Raw genomic sequence first — 18,219 nt, forward strand, 5'->3', positions numbered from 1 at the left:
AAAACCATCAGCATGGATGCAAAGAAGTTGGGAATAAATATGTGCAGTTTGCAATATCCAAATATGTGTTTATGGAGAATTGGAGATTATCTACAAAGACATAAACATAGCAGTTGATGGATGGAGTAGCAGTTTGGTTTTGGTCTGGTCATCATATCTTCTGCACATAGTAAACAACATACAGAACAATATACCAGCAGGCAGCAGTCAAAAACCAAGATTCTCCAGTGCAGTCCAGTGCAAAGTTATATATATATATATATGTCACAATGCCGCGGTGGGGCAGAAACCATCTCTCACTCCCATGTAACTGAAACCATTGCATTGGCAAGACCCGACTCCTCGATTGTTGATTTTGCATTATAGTCCAAAGTCCTTGAAGCGCCTGGAATAGCTTGGGTCAAACCGAACGGCCGGGCATCTTCCTTCAGCTCAGAGTAGCAGAATGACCACAGCAGCTGATACCAAAAAGCACAGAGTCAAATGTTTTTCGAAAAATGCATCAAAATTCTCTGAGTGTGATATCTAAAAGGAATTCCTATATTCACAGGAGAATTTTGTAATAATAAGTTCAACTGTTCATCATTTATCTTCAAATAGTTATCTATTTAGCTTTCAGACCAATTTCAACAACCATACGAAAATACTAACACTCTTCCCTTGTTTCTTGTAGAGAATGAGGAGTGTTTGTTGTTCATAAAGGTGAAGATTATTAGAAACATAAGTTCTACTGTCAGATTGCATTCAAATACCTGAACTGGATCGGTGCGTAAGAAGTTCCTCTGAACCCGTCGCCCATCAGGAAGGCGGACACCAACTCTGCAAAGAAGGCTCCGATCCCCGGACTTGGGTTCTTCAGGTAAGGGTAAATACGCAGGTTTCTTCGCTTTCTCCTCATCAATGGCATCATTTGCTTCTTTGACATCATTGTTATCAGTCCCGTCAAAACTTTCCATAGATGCTGCCAGTGCTCGCTGTAGATCTTCATCTTCGTTACTCTCATCTGCAGCCAATGCAATTTTTAAAGGCTAATTAACCTTGACCGTGAACACAATTATTGTAAGAAACAAAATTCACTAAACCATATGTTTTCACTAGTTTATTATTTCATTGTATTGGCATCTAATTTATGCAGCCGTAGGATCGGTAAAATTGTAATGTCTCCACAGTACAAGTCCAAAAATGAACTGGAATTTTATCCTAAGTGTTAAAAAACCTGGTACTGAATGAACATCAGGAATCGGTGCTTGAGAACTTTCTCTAGGACGTTTGTGAGAGAAACTGACATGATGATCTGAAGGGCTGCCATCCATGAATGGAAGCAGATCCTAGAGATAGGAATAGAAAAGAACATAAATTATATGTACTTCCATAAAAGTTTCAAGTCCTCCAAAGTTGTGGCTGTCAGTAGGTATTCCAAAAAGAGAGTGTAAATTTAAATTGATGAAGACTTCTTTTATACCTCAAGCAAAGCTTCTGGTTGAACCATTCCAGACCGAGAATGCATTTTCTGACCCGTAATTGGATCAATTACAAGAATAACAGGGATAGAGTATAACTTGTAATAGGTACAGACCTTACTCCCTTCTTCGCTGTCATCATATACCTACAGCAGATAGAATAATGTCAGGATTATGAGATGGAACCAATTTTACAAGCACTTGATAAGCCTTCATGAAAGAAATTGAACACAAAATTGTTAAGTAAGAAAAGGTTATAGTGTGATCCTACTATAATAGATGTGACTCTGATCAATAAAGATTTTGTCCAACAGACCAGCTACGAACTATATGAGAAATCTCTGTGAATTATTCCAAGCAGAACAATAAACTTTTTTCTCCATTGTTATATCAAAATAGGAGAAGCATATGGGTACTCTTTTAATTAGGGAATAATACTAAGAGAAAATATATATCATAAAGATTAGTTTCTGCATTTCCTATTTCCTCTATCTTCAACTGTATATGTCGATGGAAACAGAAACAAGGAGATGTACTTGTACAGAAGGCATCTATGCAGAATGAAAATTGCGTCCTTGACAATTTTCGTTATCAAGAGATTCTGAAGAATTATATATTTATTTTTAGTTTTTCATTTTGATACTATCTTGCTATGTACAAATAAGCAACAAAAGTATTGTATTTTCAATTAATGGAGATACAGTTGTCAAGTTGTATGTGTTACTCCCACTAAGAAGATGAATCTAGCAGCAAAGTTTAGCATAGGCAACACAGTCATGACCATTAAAGAATTACAAATAGAATTGGCAATATCAACAGACATGATACAAACCTGCCAAAAGATGAAGTTTGTTTTGATGGTTTGAGCAACAGCTTCATTTGCCCAGGTGTCCCGGTTAAGCTTCGCAGCAGTAAATGCAATTCAAGAGCATGTCAAAACATGCATCAACAATAGTTTAAGCAAATTAGAGAGAGAGAGTTTTGAAACTAGGAATATCGGGTAGTTTAAACACTATTGCAGGCTCAGAAAAATGTGCTTCGTAGAACAATGGCCCACTTTAAGGATTATATAACAAGGCTAAAAAGGCACTGATAAGTACTAACATATAACAGCAAAACATTTTTGCAATAACTTCTTGTTCATTTGTAGTATAGCAGATTCTAATTGTGGTTTTGGGAAGTATTTTAGGTCTTCCAGAAAAAAGAGGTTTTAATTTGTAAATTTTAAATTGGGTGACAACAAGAGCAAATGATAAGAGTTATAGTTTTCAGGTTAAGACAGTGGAGACCACAGAGTCCAAGCAGTTAATCTTCACAGATAGATATGTAATTTCAATAACTAAGTGTTAGGTTTACAGGGGATTTTATGGTTTGAGATCAGGTATTATACTATTTTTAGCATTCGAATTTAGAATTTCCATCACATTAAACTGGAGTCAATTTAGTTTCCATTATATTGCTGTATCTCTTTTTACTATTATTGAAGCCTGTTGAGAGGTAGTGATAGAAGTACATGCCGGTCGAAAAGTACGTACCATATGCGAACTAAATTCCTTGTTGGACTGTAAGTTTATAAGAAGCCACTTATTCTGCATCTTTGCATTATCTTTGGCCTGTCATGAAAATAGTTCGTATCAGATATGATCCATGGCACATTTGAAGCATACCCGTATTCAGATTATTCAGAAATTCAAATTTCCATGATACAAAAACCGACATGCAATATTTTAAACCAAAATAAAAGTTTGAAATTTCCCACTATATTTGATTGGTTTCCCATTGAAAATGAAGGGGCAATAAGAAGAAGTGCTTCTGCCATTGAAACCTCATAAGCATAGCATGTAAAAAGAAAGTTTTAAGAGTCTAGAAGTTGCATCAGGGGATATGATAACTAGAAGGGAAACATTCTGCAAAAGCCTAAACACTACCAATTCAGCTTCAGTTAAATTTTGTTATGTATAGTCAAGCTATTACCTTTTCAAAAGACCCCTGGAACATCAACTCAAATGGTGGACGATATAAAGATGCAAGATTATTCTGAGTCTTATCTGCTACAGCAGCAGATGAACGGTCTGCTGCTTCCCATACCCTTGAACTCATTTCCTCCCCGAAGTTGCGGAATGGAACAACAGAATGAGTTGGTGGAAATGATGAACTTCCCACTGCAGGTGCTCCTCTGGAAGTGAACAAGTGGTTTAAGAAAACTAAATTGTACAAACAACTTATCATGGCAAGCCAACAAAAGAAAAAAATAGTAAGTCCAATCTCATAATGAAACAAACAGTGTGAAAGGAGTAGTATAACATTAGGTCATGGACTGACTGGAAATCCAGGCTGCTCAAGGAAAATTATCTCTAGTGATCATTCCATAAATATCAAATATGAATTACAAGTAGATGGCATAGGTTGCACTCATGAAATAGACGCAAGCCGGAAAGCAATATACAGAAGATTGCTTGTTTCCATGTTCAGAAAACCTCAAAATCATATAATGGCATCGTTTAGTTTTAAGTAGGTTTGTACACATTTAAGGGAACATGCGGATAGTCCTATGAAGGTGGAAAGTGGGTATCAGAACTCAGAAGATAACAAAAGGATATAATTATTTTACAGCAATCATCCCTCATGAATTATTCAAGTATACAAATCATTATACATGTAGGTTATAAAAAGGAGACAGTAGTATACCCATGTAGTATGGGATTATCATAAAGGACCTCCCTTTTGACAGGCAAAGGTGGCCGGACATCTTCGCTATTATCTTTTCTTACATCTTTGTCCACCAATTCTTTTCCCAGCTCACTGCTTTAAAATACGACACTTTTAAGAGATTAGATGAAATATATAAGACAGGTTATTCATGTTTTTCATGTTGCTTGCCTTGGGATTGCATCATTGAGGGGCTGTTCACTTTCCCATGGTGGAGAAGGTGCAGACGGTGGGGCAAACCCACCTTCATTTCCTACATAAAAGAGTTGAATGGCTTCCTCAAGCTTCCATCCAGTGGCCTGCATCATGTGAAACATTTACATAGCATTACATAAAACACAAGCTATTTATAACATCAAACAGTAGAAGAGGAAAAAACTCCACATGGTTAAATTATAATGGAAGACAAAACAACGTAATGACTTGATCACGGAAGGGCATTATGATAAGCAAAAGAAGATTCCGCATGCTCTCGCCTTTACAGATTATTACAAGTCTACTACATCCAATTTAGCAAATCCCAAGTCAACGAAAAGTATCAAACAAAGTCAACCCATGATTGGGGGGTAATCTATAGAATCTCAAAATCATGATCAAGGTCAAGGTCAACCAGTTCTTGCTTCAATCTTTCAGTTATCATTGTTGAATGTTAGTACTGGATTCTTCTCCAACAACCCTTTAGTCATAAATGTTTTTCCTACCATTTCCAATCATTTACATATTTATCTTCAATAACGTCTATGACAATAAATAACTTCATTTATACGTCATAGTTTTCACCATAAATCTACTTTGATATACCTCTCCTGACATTTCAGCTCTGACAAATCCAGTATTTACCAGCATTTAAGCCTGGAGATCAAATTTTGCGGCTTTAGCTCAGATCATACTGACAATTCTCTCATATATTTGCACTTCCCACCCTGATCATCTCAAGCTAATAGCAACTGTCAAATCCATTCTTTTCTACCAACCTATCCCCACCCATTCTTCAGACTTCACCTTCTTTTAAAAATTTCCATTGATGTTCAAACCCACCCACTCGCCCTAAGTCATAAACATGGGCCACCAAGTAAAGAAAAAAAGAAAAAAAAAAGCCATGCGCCACCATACTTCCATTTCCAGGATACAAAATACCTAAATCCGACAAGAAACAGCAACCAGCACCATGCTAGACCCCAGTCAACTAGTAGCACCCATTAAATGGCTGCCTTCACAGAAATAATAACTCTAGCATCAATGACAACACATATCCACACATTTCCCCATATTTATCTGATTCGCATACTTTGAAAAATAAGTCAAGCAATTAATTCACATGAGATTCAAAATCAACAACTAAAAACATACAGTTGAAATATAGCCAGGTGGTTTTAATTTGAAACAAATTCTCAATATTTTTGTGTGTTTTTATTTGAACTACAGTCGATTCTCAATAGTTTTGTGTGTTTTTTTTTGATCTACAGTCATCACAGATTCACATATGTATGCAATAATTGAAGTATTGGGCAGAAAGAAGAACTTAATAGCTGTTTTCAAGTCATTGTAAAGTTAGAGATAAAAACTTTCAACATAGTAGAACTTGTTAAGCCATTCTTCTTTTAACCGGTGATTTACAATGCAAGTTTGCGCTGACAGATAAAGTGGTTCTGTACAATTTAGGCAACCTCCTTGATGCAACTCAGCAAAGTACAGAACTACGCTCACTTAAACAAGTTTACTAATTCATGATAGCGCATTCAAGAAGCAAAAAATACTAATTGAATATACAACACGTTATAGAAACCTTATTATGCCTCAACTCTAATATGCCTATTATGAAATTCGCAGTTTGCAAAAAGTCCTGCAAATAACATAACTGCGATTCCGTCTCAATTCCTTTTCTCTAAATGTAATTGTGGAATAAATCCCAAAATAAAGCTCCTTCATAGGACCTGTGCTATAACTCCAACACTTGTATAATTTGAATCTTATCCCTATAGTAAGATAAGTATGAACATTATTTAAAATCGATCCAAATGCGCAACATACATTGCTACGCTGCAAAGTCAATTCTGAAATTGTAGGATATCACGACTACCAGTTGAACCATTAGTGCCTTTAATGGCTCAAAGATGAGAATGGTGACTTAATTCTGTTGCTGCTAAACTTTTTCCATAGATATACACACATATATATATATATATATATTGGTGGATTTGAGCATAAAAAAAGTTATAAAAGTATTAGTGACGCAAAAATGAGAACACTCAGATTGGAATTAAGTGTCAGTTAGCCCCAACAAAAACAGATGTAAGGGTTCAACCATGAAGATCCGTGAAATTTTAGCGACTCAAAGACGAAAAGGCTCAAACCGGAACTGGTTAATTAGGTACATCACATTCACTAAGTGACAGAGAGCAGTAAGTGCAGTGCTATATACAGCCGCTGAGGAATCACAGAGATGCTATAATGGCGTTTGAAGAGACTAAAATATCGCAAATAATTGATAAAATATGCCACAACACATATAACTAATAAAATCGCAAAATCCCCTAGTTCAATCCAGAACCGCAGCAAGGCCTGAAATTGTATACCAATTGGACAAACTAATAAAATAGAAAAGTACCTGGAGGAAGCGACGCGCTGTATCGGCGGTTTGGCCGACGGCGATTTCGAGGAAGGAAGACACCATATTCTGTTGGTCCGCGGGAGACGAAACACCTTCCATAGTGCGTGCCAGGTACAACGATTACTTCCGCCAATCTCTGTTGGGGTTTGCGGTCGTGGATTTGGGGGCGGGAGGTGTTGGATGCGGCGTATGAATCTTGGACTGCTTATTGCTAAATCGCCATTGTTGAGTGAATATAAAGGAAAGGAAGGAGTAAGCTGGAACGTGCCCTCTCTCGTTATTATTGTGTATGTATATATATATATATATATATAATATCCGTGAATCAAATTAAAATTTTAATTAGTCTCTCCCTTCCTTAAAGTTAGCTTATCGGTATAAAAAAAATAATAATAATAAAATAATAAAAAAATATATTAAGAAATAATTAATGATATTTTTTAAATTTTAATTAAAAATTAAAATAAATCTAAAGATAAGATATAAAATTAATAATATTTATTATAAATAAATATTAATTTATTAATTTTGTCAAATAGTAGTGAGTAAATTTAGGAGAAGACAGTATATCTTTGCTTTACTAGGGCGTTTGAAAAATAGATTATTCAATAGTTTTTTTAATTGTTAAAGTGTTACTTTGTTTTTTCAAAAAAAATTACGTTAGAATTTTTAAAATATATATATATATTTCTCTTTTGGAGTAAATTTTTTATTTTGCAATTTTAGTATATTTAAATTAAATTTTTTTTTTGAAATAAAAATAATTATTAATTAAATGTTAAAATATTTATAGTTTTACTTTTTTCACACTATTGGATAAATGATCATATGGATATTATATTATTTTATTACTTTATATGTTTGAAAAATATTAATTTATATATTAGTGGATCAAGAGAGTATATGTTATCTTATGAAAAAATCAACATTCAATTAGAATATTTTTTTACATATTATTTATATAATTTTTTATATTTCACATAAAAATTAAACTATTAGCATATACATTAATATTTTAATTTTAATTTTATTTACTCTTAAATATAAATTAATTATTTTTCATACATGTTAATATATTTTATTATATTATTTAATAATTTTTTTAATATATTTTAGTTTTATTATACTTCTTTTGTTTTTAAATATTATGTCTCATTTTTTTATTTTTGTTTTAAAATAGTAATTTTATTTCATAAACAATCGTATAATCATAATTTTATTTTTTTATTATTATTATTTTATACAAATAAATTACAATGATATCTTAATTTTTTTATTATATATTTTATATTTCATTTTTAATATTATATTATTATTTTTTAAATATCATGTTGAATTCAAATGTCTATGTTGTTTTGACCGATAAATTATTATTTTAATTTTTTTAAAATTAACTATGGTTTTACTTTTATTAGTTAAAAATAATGTAAAATAAAAATACACAAAAATACATTATATTTTATTTATTTTGTAAAATTCTTTTATGTTAAATTAAATAATGTACAAAATACCATTTAATTATAATACAAAAATAAAATAAAATATTTTAAATAGATCTTAGTAGAATAAAATAAATAACTTTGGTTACACTTTCTAGCACTATACTCTTTTATATATATATATATATATAATATTACTCTATAATATTAATTTTTTATAAAATATTACTCTATAATATGAAGCTTTCTAAATTTATTTATTTATATATATCTTTAATAAATAAATTTTCTATTTATTTGCAAAATTAATTTATTTTAATTATAAAATATTTATCTCTCTTTTTAATATTGCTCAATGTTTTTTTCACATAATTTCACTATATATATAGTAATACATATATTTTTTTAAAAGAATCAATATTTAATGTAAATATAGTAACACAATTTTTTTTATAGCTTAGGCTAAAAAATACTATCTTCGTCCCGGAAGAAGAGTAATGTTTATTTTTTCAACGTAGATTTTTAATTATTAGTATTATATTTATTTATAGTAAAAAAGACAAAAAATGCTCATATTAGATTATGTGATATAAAGTAATGATATTTATGTAATATATTGAAATTATGTTAGATAGATAGTACATTTACAATAAAAAAATGATATCCTTAAATTGAGATACATAAAAATAAAAAATACTCCCTTCGTTCCAAAAAAAATGTCTTATTGGGAGTAAACACAGATATTAACGAATAATAGTATTTAATTGAAAGTGAATATAAAATAAAATATAAAATGCTAAAATACATTTACTTTTTGAATGATTTTAAAAAGTAGACTATAGTAATAATTATAAGTAATTTGAAAAATTACTAATAATTTTATTATAAAATAAAGACCACAATTACTAAATAAAAAAATAAAATAATTATTTTAAAATAGACAAAAATAGAAAAACAAAACAACTTTATTAGGATTGAGAGATTAGTATCGTTGTGGGAAGCGGGGGAGTACTCTACATTTTATTTCGCAATGCAACAAAATCCACCTCTTAAAGCAATCAAAGCCATTGATTACTCGTGGGGCCCATGACGATCCAACGGGACTTGTGGGTTCGCCTTTATACTCAACTTCCCACACTATCCTTGTGCTATAATTGGGTTGGGCCTGCTTTTCAATTACTATTATACCCTTCGTTAATTTCAAATTTGTGATCATTTCCTCGATATTTTATTTTATTTTTTAAAAACACGTTGCAATTGAAGGATATAATTTGCAAAAGGAAATATTCCATTTATATTAAAAAAAAAAGAAAAAAACTTTAAAACTATGTATTTATGTAAAACACAACTGAGAGTTTTGTATTTAAAAAAGAAATTTAAAAATATAAAATGGAGAAGAAAACAAGGAAAGTTTTTTTCTTAAAGGAAAGTTTGAGTATTACGAAAACACCCTCGAAGTCCGTTTGATTCAGTTTTACTTCACACCCTCTCCAAAAATCCAAACTTTAAAAAAAATCCCCAAATCCAAAAATTCACCAACACTGGGCAGGGCAGAGCAACGCCAACCCCAATTCAAAATTTGACTGCTAAACTCTCCCAAGGGATCTTCGATTTGAAAGCTGCTGCGGGATTGTCATCCCAAGTGATTGCGGAGCTGGGATCTGGAAAAATAACCCTTCTTCTTCAATCTTGCCCTACCTATTATACCCTTCTCTCTCTCCATCTCTCACGCTCACATTGTGATTTTACTTACACTATAGGTGCATTGATGTGTATGTGGCAACTCCTCGTGCCCACGGCGTTTCCTGTTGTTTATTTCATTTGATCCTTGTGCTAATTTGGGCTTGTTACAACAAATTTTTATTTTCCTTGGGCAGATATCGGGGAAGGGGTTTCTGGTACTTGTTCAGCCATTTTTGGTCCTAACATGGCGTGAACGGTTGGTATTGCAAGGCATTTGAACGATTTCGAATGTGGGCTGGTGGTTTTTTGTTGGGATCTGCCGCTAAGCTGGAGCTTGTGCTAGGGTTTCGGGCACTTCGATTTTCACCTTCAAAGTTGGGAAATGACGACCACTACCAAACGTGCTTACAAGCTACGTATCCTTGTTTCGGAAAGTTTGTTGCCGTCTTTGCTAAATTTCGTGCTTTATTTTAATTCGTTTTTTTCTCGCTGTGGAAACTTAACATGTGTGAGTTCGATTCGGAACTTGAAATGTAGTGTTTTGAGATGCATTTTGGTTGGATCTAGTGGGAGAAGATTCATATGCTTGTCTACATCTGTTTTTAGTTTCTAGAGCATGACAGAATACGATGGGGAGATTTAAGCAAATTTTGGGAGTGCAGGCTAAGAAAGTTTACTTTGATATTTGGTATGGAATCGAACATTCACATTCCACTCTCTTTGTTTGTGCACGCACATCACTTTGAACATTTCATCACAAACTTATACTTTTGGGTTTTTGGATGCATAGTTGTGTAGAATGTGAAATTAATATTTCATGCTGCTATGTGGGAAAATGAATCGGGGATGAATTTCTTGCTTCGTTGGCATCAGACACCTCCGTAGGGCAAGAGACTGCATATTATAGTCAGACTTAAAAATGGAAGTTGTTAATGTATGAAAGTTGGCACAAATGCTGATGATATAATTATGAATAATTTACATTAATTGTTGAATGATGTTATTGTTTTCATACTTTACATTATAAATCTTCCCCCTCTGGAGAAAGAAGAAGTGAGGATAATTTGACAAACAAAATTATAAGATATTAATTTATCTTCATGCATTTGAAGCCTGTTGTGAAGTTCATAGATTTTATAAAGCCTATTGGTACCTTCCATTATATGATGCATTTAGATCTGAAATTGCATAACTGAGGATTAAAGAAGCTAGTAGTAAGCGAAATGTTAAATTGTCGACCTTAACAAAATTCTTGTTACAGAGGAATTTGTAGCTCATTCTTTAAGTGTGAATTGCCTAAAGATTGGGAGGAAATCATCAAGGGTTCTTGTTACTGGAGGAGAAGATCATAAGGTCAACCTCTGGGCTATTGGCAAGCCAAATGCCATATTGGTCAGTTGAATTACCACTCTGTCTTTTATTTTCTGCAGTTTAACATTTTGTTTCAGTTAACTGTTCTCCTAGTTTTAACAAGTTTTAGCTGATGGTAGATCTCCCATTATGACCGATCTCTAACACAGGCCTCATTTTACTTGCAAAAATATCCTACTGACCCACATTTTTTACTGTTTTCTTAATGAATCTTACCTTTTCATTCTCTTACAAATCCGATTTTTTAATATTTTCATTGTCTCCTTTGTACATGGTAACCTGATGAGAACTTTCTCCTTGGTTCAATGAATAGAGCTTGTCTGGCCATTCAAGTGGAATAGATTCAGTGAGCTTTGATTCTTCAGAGGTTTTGGTTGCTGCAGGAGCAGCTAGTGGTACCATTAAGCTTTGGGATTTGGAGGAGGCTAAGAGTAAACATTCTACAGTCTGCCTTGTTGGTTCTCCTTGCAGAATTCAATCCAGATAATTACATTTGTGTTTTTTCTGTTGTTTTTGTGTCTTTTATAGTCATTCGTACCCTCACCGGACACCGGTCCAACTGCATATCATTAGACTTCCATCCATTTGGGGAGTTCTTCGCATCTGGATCTCTGGACACAAATCTGAAAATATGGGATATTCGAAGGAAGGGATGTATACACACATATAAAGGTCACACCCGAGGTGTTAATGCAATAAGGTTTACTCCTGATGGGCGGTGGGTTGTATCTGGTGGTGAGGACAATACTGTGAAGGTTAGAGTTGGTTTCCTTTATTTCTTGTCTGGATTATTTTATTTTATTTTTTTTATTGACTGTGGTCAAACTAGGATCATCTGAATTTTAAAGCATCTGATCGTTGTGTTACTAATTATATACACTTTGTTTGAGTTGCCTAATTTGTGTTTCTGTCCATACTTTCCTTTTGAAAGTCAGCTCACACATTAAATAGGATGATTCATTTATATCGCCACATGGCAATTTGTAGTTGTCTAGCTTCAAACGTGACTCTTTTTTTTTTAAGTTCATTTATTATGCAACCTTCGCCGTTTATTATTATTATTATTATAGAAATACACTAAGTCCTCTTACAAAACATTACATCCATTCACCATTTAAACCGAAATCCAAAACCGAATACACCCTGAATGACTGATTATACACACTATATTGCATAGAATCGAGTCCCATCTCTTACTAGTTATATTTTCCTAAAAATGCAGCTTTGGGATTTAACTGCTGGCAAGCTTTTGCATGATTTCAAGTTTCATGAAGGCCAAGTTCAGTGCATTGATTTCCATCCTCATGAATTTTTGCTGGCTACAGGTTAGATGCTTTGTATCTATGACCTGCGAAATGAGTATGCCTACTTTTCCATCTGCAAGTTTTGCTAGCTATTATTGTAGAAAATAAAAACGAGTGAAAATATTATGTTATTAATGCTACGTAAGAAATATAAGATTGGTTAGAATAGTAGCAGTGCGACCCTAAACCTCAGTATCTGTTTTAGTCAACAATCTGATTTCTTGAAATATTTTAGTATAATCATGATGGCCTTTCTTTGTATGTGCAAATTTCACGGAAGATGACTTTGAATTGCAATGTATTTAAGTTGAATCATTGTTCCGGTTTCATTCTTATTCCTTTGAATTTTTATTATGAAGCTTCTTCTCAATTACATGTTTTGAGATTATACTAAAAAGAAAGCTGCTAAGTGTAAGATACATGACAATAAGGAATCTCTGATTTTTCTAAAGAAAGGAGAAACTAGATACTAATGTTCTTTAGATAATACCACATGATGTTCTATTGTTCTCTAGATTGGCTCTGGTTCTAGTGTCTAGGATAGAGTCAGAAATTGTGTAGTCTTGTAGCTCTTAAGACTTTAGCCCATGTTGTAGCTTTCTCTCTCTCATTTTGTTCTTTTTACTTCTATCCACTTATAGCCCATGTATACTAGCCATGTGCTTGGTTCATCATCAGAGAATTACTGTGCTCTTGTGTAGATGTCTAAAGCTACCAGTTTTCGGCTGCTGTTTGCAACAAATTTATTCCTGTGGTATTTTGCACACAGAGAGACTTGAGTTTGTGGTTTAAACTAACACAGGCTTTTAAATCTTAAACTAGTATTTGCTGGCATTGTGCTGATTTATGTTTTTTGAATTTCTATTTGAACTTGTATCTAATTATTCTTCTTTTAACTATTCTATGTTCATTGTTGTAATAGTCTTATAAATTTCTTGCAGGCTCAGCTGATCGAACTGTGAAATTCTGGGATCTTGAAACATTTGAGCTAATTGGTTCTGCTGGGCCTGAGGTTAATATTCGATATGATTTCTATGCTTCCCCATGTATTTTTTGGCTGCTAATCAATATTTTCTATGTCACTACTTAATTTTAAGCTTTGTTAATATTTGTTGGATGGGTTCTGCATAAATATTGATCACATCTTCCAAATCCAGACCACAGGAGTGCGCTGTATGACCTTTAATCCTGATGGAAGAACTCTGCTTTGTGGTTTGCATGAGAATTTGAAAGTAAGTACAGACATGTTCAATTTGTTGCTGCTCACGTATTAGAGAGATTGAATGGTTCATCCTTTTTTGTCTATTTCTCAAAGGTGTTCTCATGGGAACCGATTAGAAGTCATGATACTGTTGATGTGGGGTGGTCTAAATTGTCAGACATGAATGTACATGAAGGGAAGCTTCTTGGATGCTCATTTAATCAAAGTTGTGTTGGAGTATGGGTTGTGGATATTTCGGTATAATTCAAACTTTGTTAACATTGTTAACCATTAAGCTTTTTCGTGGTCTCCATTGAATTGCAAACTTTTGAATCTTTATTTTGTGATGTTGCCAGCGTATTGAACCTTATGCAATGGGCAGCACTGCTCGAATGAATGGTGAGGATGCAAAATCTAATTCTGGTGGCTCAAGTCTACTAACTGAGGAAAAGGTAAAGGCCAATTTGGGAAGGCTTTCCATTTCAAATTCCGATCCTGTGAAGGAAACCCGTTCTCTCACGAGGCTCTCTGCTCAGCAAAGTTCAGATCTTAACAAGGATACCAAATCTATTGCTTGTAAGCTGCTTCTTTTACTGCTTCTTTGTCTTATCTCTAAATGCACTTACATTTGAAGTTGTATTAAATGGTCTCCATACATTTTTATTGAAGCTACTGTTAGTACTCCGAGCACTCCACAAAGGTCAAATGTTCCAAAAACAACCCAGACCAATTCATCTGGAGTTGCTAACTCAACAAACCTGAAACGACAACCTGTTAAGGTTCAACCAACAAGTGTATCTGTATTCAACAGATCAGACGTAATACCCATAGTTGTGCCTAGAAATAATTCAAAGCTAGAGCAGGCTGCTGAATCCGGAAAAGAAGATGCTACAGTTAAAGCTGTACCTCTTCCTTTGCAGACTAGGACATCTGAGCTTCGCAGGCTTATTAATTCGAGAGAGGATAATGAGAGGCCAAATATTTCTTGTCAACCCGATAACGAGTTCTCAAGGCATATGGATTTGGGTGTCTCAGATAGGGGTGGTGATACTTCATCGAAGATCTCAGTTGCTGGAGTTTCCATGGCTGACAGAAAACACAGAGACGATAAACCTGTGATTTCGAGAAAAGTTGATACGAATGCAACTTTTGATGCTTTTTCCAGATATCAGCCTGAAAATTGTATGAATCCCTTCTCCAACTTTGCTTTTTTCGAAACGCTTTTTGAAAACTTAGTAATATTTAGATTTCGGTAATGGCTAGTATTTGTTCTTTTTTTCTGTGGGTTTGGTGAACTGAACTTTCTATTTTGCTATGCCATGAGATCTTTTGGCTTAGAATGCATATTAATAACTTGTATGAAATGCAATCAAGGAACTAACATGGTTGATGGGTGCAGTGATTTATTCAGTTGCAAATCAAGTGCATGATTTATAAATAATTGTACTTTAATATATTTTGGGTCCAAATAGTATCTCCTACCATTCTAACAACTTTAAAAGCCTCAATATCTGTACAGTTTTAAATGCTGATATAGCCTCAAATTGCTTTTGAATTATTATATCATCCTGCATATTTTGAACTATTAGTGGTTTAGTTTACTCTTTCCGCTAACCAATTTATCTGGCTGCAGATGAATTTCGGGCAAATAATATGGATATGGATACATCTCATATAGAAGATAAAAGAGGAGGTATTTACCTTTTAGAAGCAATTTAGATTTGGTTGCTAGAGGCTGAGCAGTCTTTGATAACTTGTAAACACATGCTTCTTCTTGTTCATATCTTAGGTAGAACACATTCTATTACTTCAACATGGGAGAATAGGGGCAGAAGCTCCTTTCGTCCTGGTCGTACATCGGCCAATGTATCTGGAAAATTATCTGCTGTAAGTACAATCTAAAATTTCGACAAACCACTTCACTAGATCCACACATTAACTTTCTGTTTTTAAATTTTAAAATGATGGTCTCAGCTGTCTGCTCTGTTCATCCAGTTCATTGGATTCTCAATCAGTAAACTATTTACTAGACAAGCAGATAATGATGACAATTTTTATAGTTTGTCTCTCTACCATCACAGAGAAGCTATCCTGTAACTGAGGAAAATGAGTCAGTTTCTGCTAACGATGAGGATGCTGTTGTGGACTTAATGGAAATGCACAATCAATTTATGGGAATAATGAAGTCTCGTATGAGCAAACTACAGGTATTTCACAGTCTTAATGTTGAAATTTACTCCAATCTAAAATCTGACAATTCATATATTTTCAACAAATTTCCAGTGTGCATTCTCTATGTAGACTGTACGGCTGACAGTTGTTTGTTCTTTAATGCAAGGAAGTGTACCTGGATTAATGAGATAACAATCCCTATGTAACTGAGAGTAGTACTGTAATGGAATAACTAGTGCACTCAAGAGTTCTGTCCAATTATTTAAGTAAATCTATTCTTCTGGTTTGACTATAGCAAAAGATATATAAAGGACCTCAACACTGTTGGATTCAGTAGGATTAGTCCATCTTACTAAGAAAAAGAACTTTTCCCGTCATTTTCCGCACGCAAATCTAAATTTTCTTGCTTGTATCTCTTGTGTAAATCCTTATTTTATGAATGCTGTTTTATTTAGTGTTAGATTCATTCAATAGATTATCTATGTGTTAATATTATTAGTACCATTGTAATGTTGTTGTCAACCACAGGTAATCTTCAACTTCTGGCAAAGACATGATATCAAAGGGGCGCTTAATTCAATCGGAAAAATGAGCGATCATAGTGTGAGTATTAATAAGTGTGTCAATAGCGTGAATGTTAATAAGTGTGCTCTGCTTGTCCCGGACATTTGATTTACTGATTGTATTTACTTGTTTTATTCATCTGCAGGTGCTTGCTGATGTAATAAGCATATTGGCAGACAAAACTGATATGGTGACACTAGATATTTGTTCATGTCTCCTGCCACTCCTTAGTGAACTTGTTGAAAGTGAGATGGATAGGTAAAAAGATGCCCAGATTCCTGTTGTTGGTTTCCTACAGTAGAAATTCATGGTCATTCTTTGGTTAATATCGTGAAAAAATCATCGAAGATAAGTAATATTCAACACACAATAAGGCTATCTCATTAACCTTGTGTAGATTATATATTTCTATGTACATTGTTTATGATGGGGGCACTTCATCAAATGCTCCATCTAATTGCTGGTAAATCGTATAGACCTGTAGCTTAGTAGTAGCTGTTTGCAACTTGTTGGTTTTTTTGACTCTGTATATCCATACGAAAGTAGTTATGTATAGTAAAAATAATTTCATGGTAGAATTTCTACTAGGTTTAGGTTTTGTATCCTGTTTGAAGGCCAATGTTCATTTATTTATTTGGTAACAACTTATGTTGAATTTGCTCTTGTTAAATATGTTCAATCATTTATCTTTAGGCATCAAGATATTGCACTAGATATGCTTTTGAAATTGGTCAGAGTGTTTGGCTCCGTGATCTACTCTTCAGTATCGGCGCCAGCATCTGTGGGTGTAGACATAGAAGCAGAGCAAAGGTTTTGTTCTCTTATCCCTTGAATACAACTTCTGGCAATTGTTATTTCTTGAAAAAGATTCTGACTGGAAGATCTTTGTTTTTACCTTCTCAAGGCTGGAACGCTGCAATGTTTGCTATGTTGAACTTGAGAAAGTAAAACATTGCCTACCAGTCCTTTCCAGGTATGCATTTTTTCTTTCTCAAACTCTGCACCCTCTCAGTACAAATTTTCAATTTCTGTTTGCTCTTTCAATTTGCAGAAGAGGTGGATCTATTGCCAAGTCTGCACATGAACTGAATTTGGCACTTCAGGATGTTTCATGAGTAACCAATATTCATAATTTTACACTGGATGTATACAGTTACGGTACTGCTTGAGGGAGTCTAGACAAGTTTCCCTTCTATTGTTAGCAATCTGTGTACATGCTCGGTGGAAGTACTGACTGATTCTTTATCTTAACTTAAACATACTCGACGAGCAACATGCTTACTGCCATTCAAAGGTTAACTGCTGAGCGCTGCCGTGGTTGGTGGATTCAATCCTGCCTTATTTGTTGTCTAACTCAAGTGTCAACTTCTGGTTATTGATTAAAAAGCTGATGGATTGTTTGTGTTTCCTGAGAAGAGGATTATAGTTTAGTGCGATTTGTACAAACTCGGTTTCTCTCAAGTTAATTTATAGCTTTACCTGACGGGTATGGTATGGCTTGTCGGAAAAGCTACACTACAATTGTGCTTAGTTATTGAGATGAAAGGTTAGAATGAGTTCCATTGTACAATTCAAGAATGATTTGAGATTGCCATGTATCGGCTACGCATGATACTTTATTGTACCATCTGGATATGATATTCCCCCTAAGAATATCTATCAATCTACTTCATATTTTGAATCTGAATGAATGTATTTTGCATCT

The 18,219-nt window shown here is 33.8% G+C and overlaps 2 protein-coding genes across 7 annotated transcripts; one reads left to right on the top strand and one right to left on the bottom strand.

Annotated features, from left to right (window-relative positions):
• Window positions 1–15: 15 nt before the first annotated feature.
• Window positions 16–7,058, bottom strand: LOC127260706 (plant UBX domain-containing protein 7). Of its 2 annotated transcripts, none has more exons than XM_051288587.1 (10): window positions 6,778–7,058; window positions 4,341–4,468; window positions 4,149–4,262; window positions 3,435–3,636; window positions 2,996–3,073; window positions 2,293–2,361; window positions 1,463–1,606; window positions 1,217–1,328; window positions 753–1,003; window positions 16–458 (listed from the first exon to the last, which is right to left on the bottom strand). In XM_051288587.1, the coding sequence occupies exons 1-10, from the start codon at window positions 6,877–6,879 to the stop codon at window positions 297–299; spliced, it is 1,362 nt and encodes a 453-aa protein (XP_051144544.1). In that variant the 5' UTR covers window positions 6,880–7,058; the 3' UTR covers window positions 16–296. The 2 variants fall into 2 exon arrangements, with proteins under 2 accessions (XP_051144544.1, XP_051144543.1); XM_051288586.1 differs by having other exon boundaries at window positions 4,149–4,265.
• Window positions 7,059–9,717: 2,659 nt separating this feature from the next.
• Window positions 9,718–18,201, top strand: LOC127260984 (katanin p80 WD40 repeat-containing subunit B1 homolog KTN80.4-like). 5 transcript variants are annotated; one of them, XM_051289087.1, is made up of 19 exons: window positions 9,719–9,991; window positions 10,097–10,318; window positions 11,164–11,294; window positions 11,587–11,704; window positions 11,802–12,028; window positions 12,496–12,598; window positions 13,519–13,589; window positions 13,735–13,809; window positions 13,893–14,036; window positions 14,135–14,354; window positions 14,448–14,960; window positions 15,412–15,471; window positions 15,568–15,665; window positions 15,839–15,985; window positions 16,479–16,553; window positions 16,660–16,772; window positions 17,208–17,324; window positions 17,419–17,487; window positions 17,566–18,201. In XM_051289087.1, exons 2-19 carry the CDS (start codon window positions 10,285–10,287, stop codon window positions 17,627–17,629), a joined length of 2,379 nt encoding a protein of 792 aa, XP_051145044.1. In that variant the 5' UTR covers window positions 9,719–9,991; window positions 10,097–10,284; the 3' UTR covers window positions 17,630–18,201. The 5 variants fall into 5 exon arrangements, with proteins under 5 accessions (XP_051145041.1, XP_051145043.1, XP_051145042.1 ...); XM_051289088.1 differs by having other exon boundaries at window positions 15,860–15,985; XM_051289084.1 differs by having other exon boundaries at window positions 9,718–9,991; window positions 17,419–18,201.
• Window positions 18,202–18,219: the final 18 nt, after the last annotated feature.

Source organism: Andrographis paniculata, unplaced genomic scaffold (assembly GCF_009805555.1).
Source record: "Andrographis paniculata isolate CXL003 unplaced genomic scaffold, ASM980555v1 Contig62END, whole genome shotgun sequence".
Lineage (NCBI taxonomy): Eukaryota > Viridiplantae > Streptophyta > Magnoliopsida > Lamiales > Acanthaceae > Andrographis > Andrographis paniculata.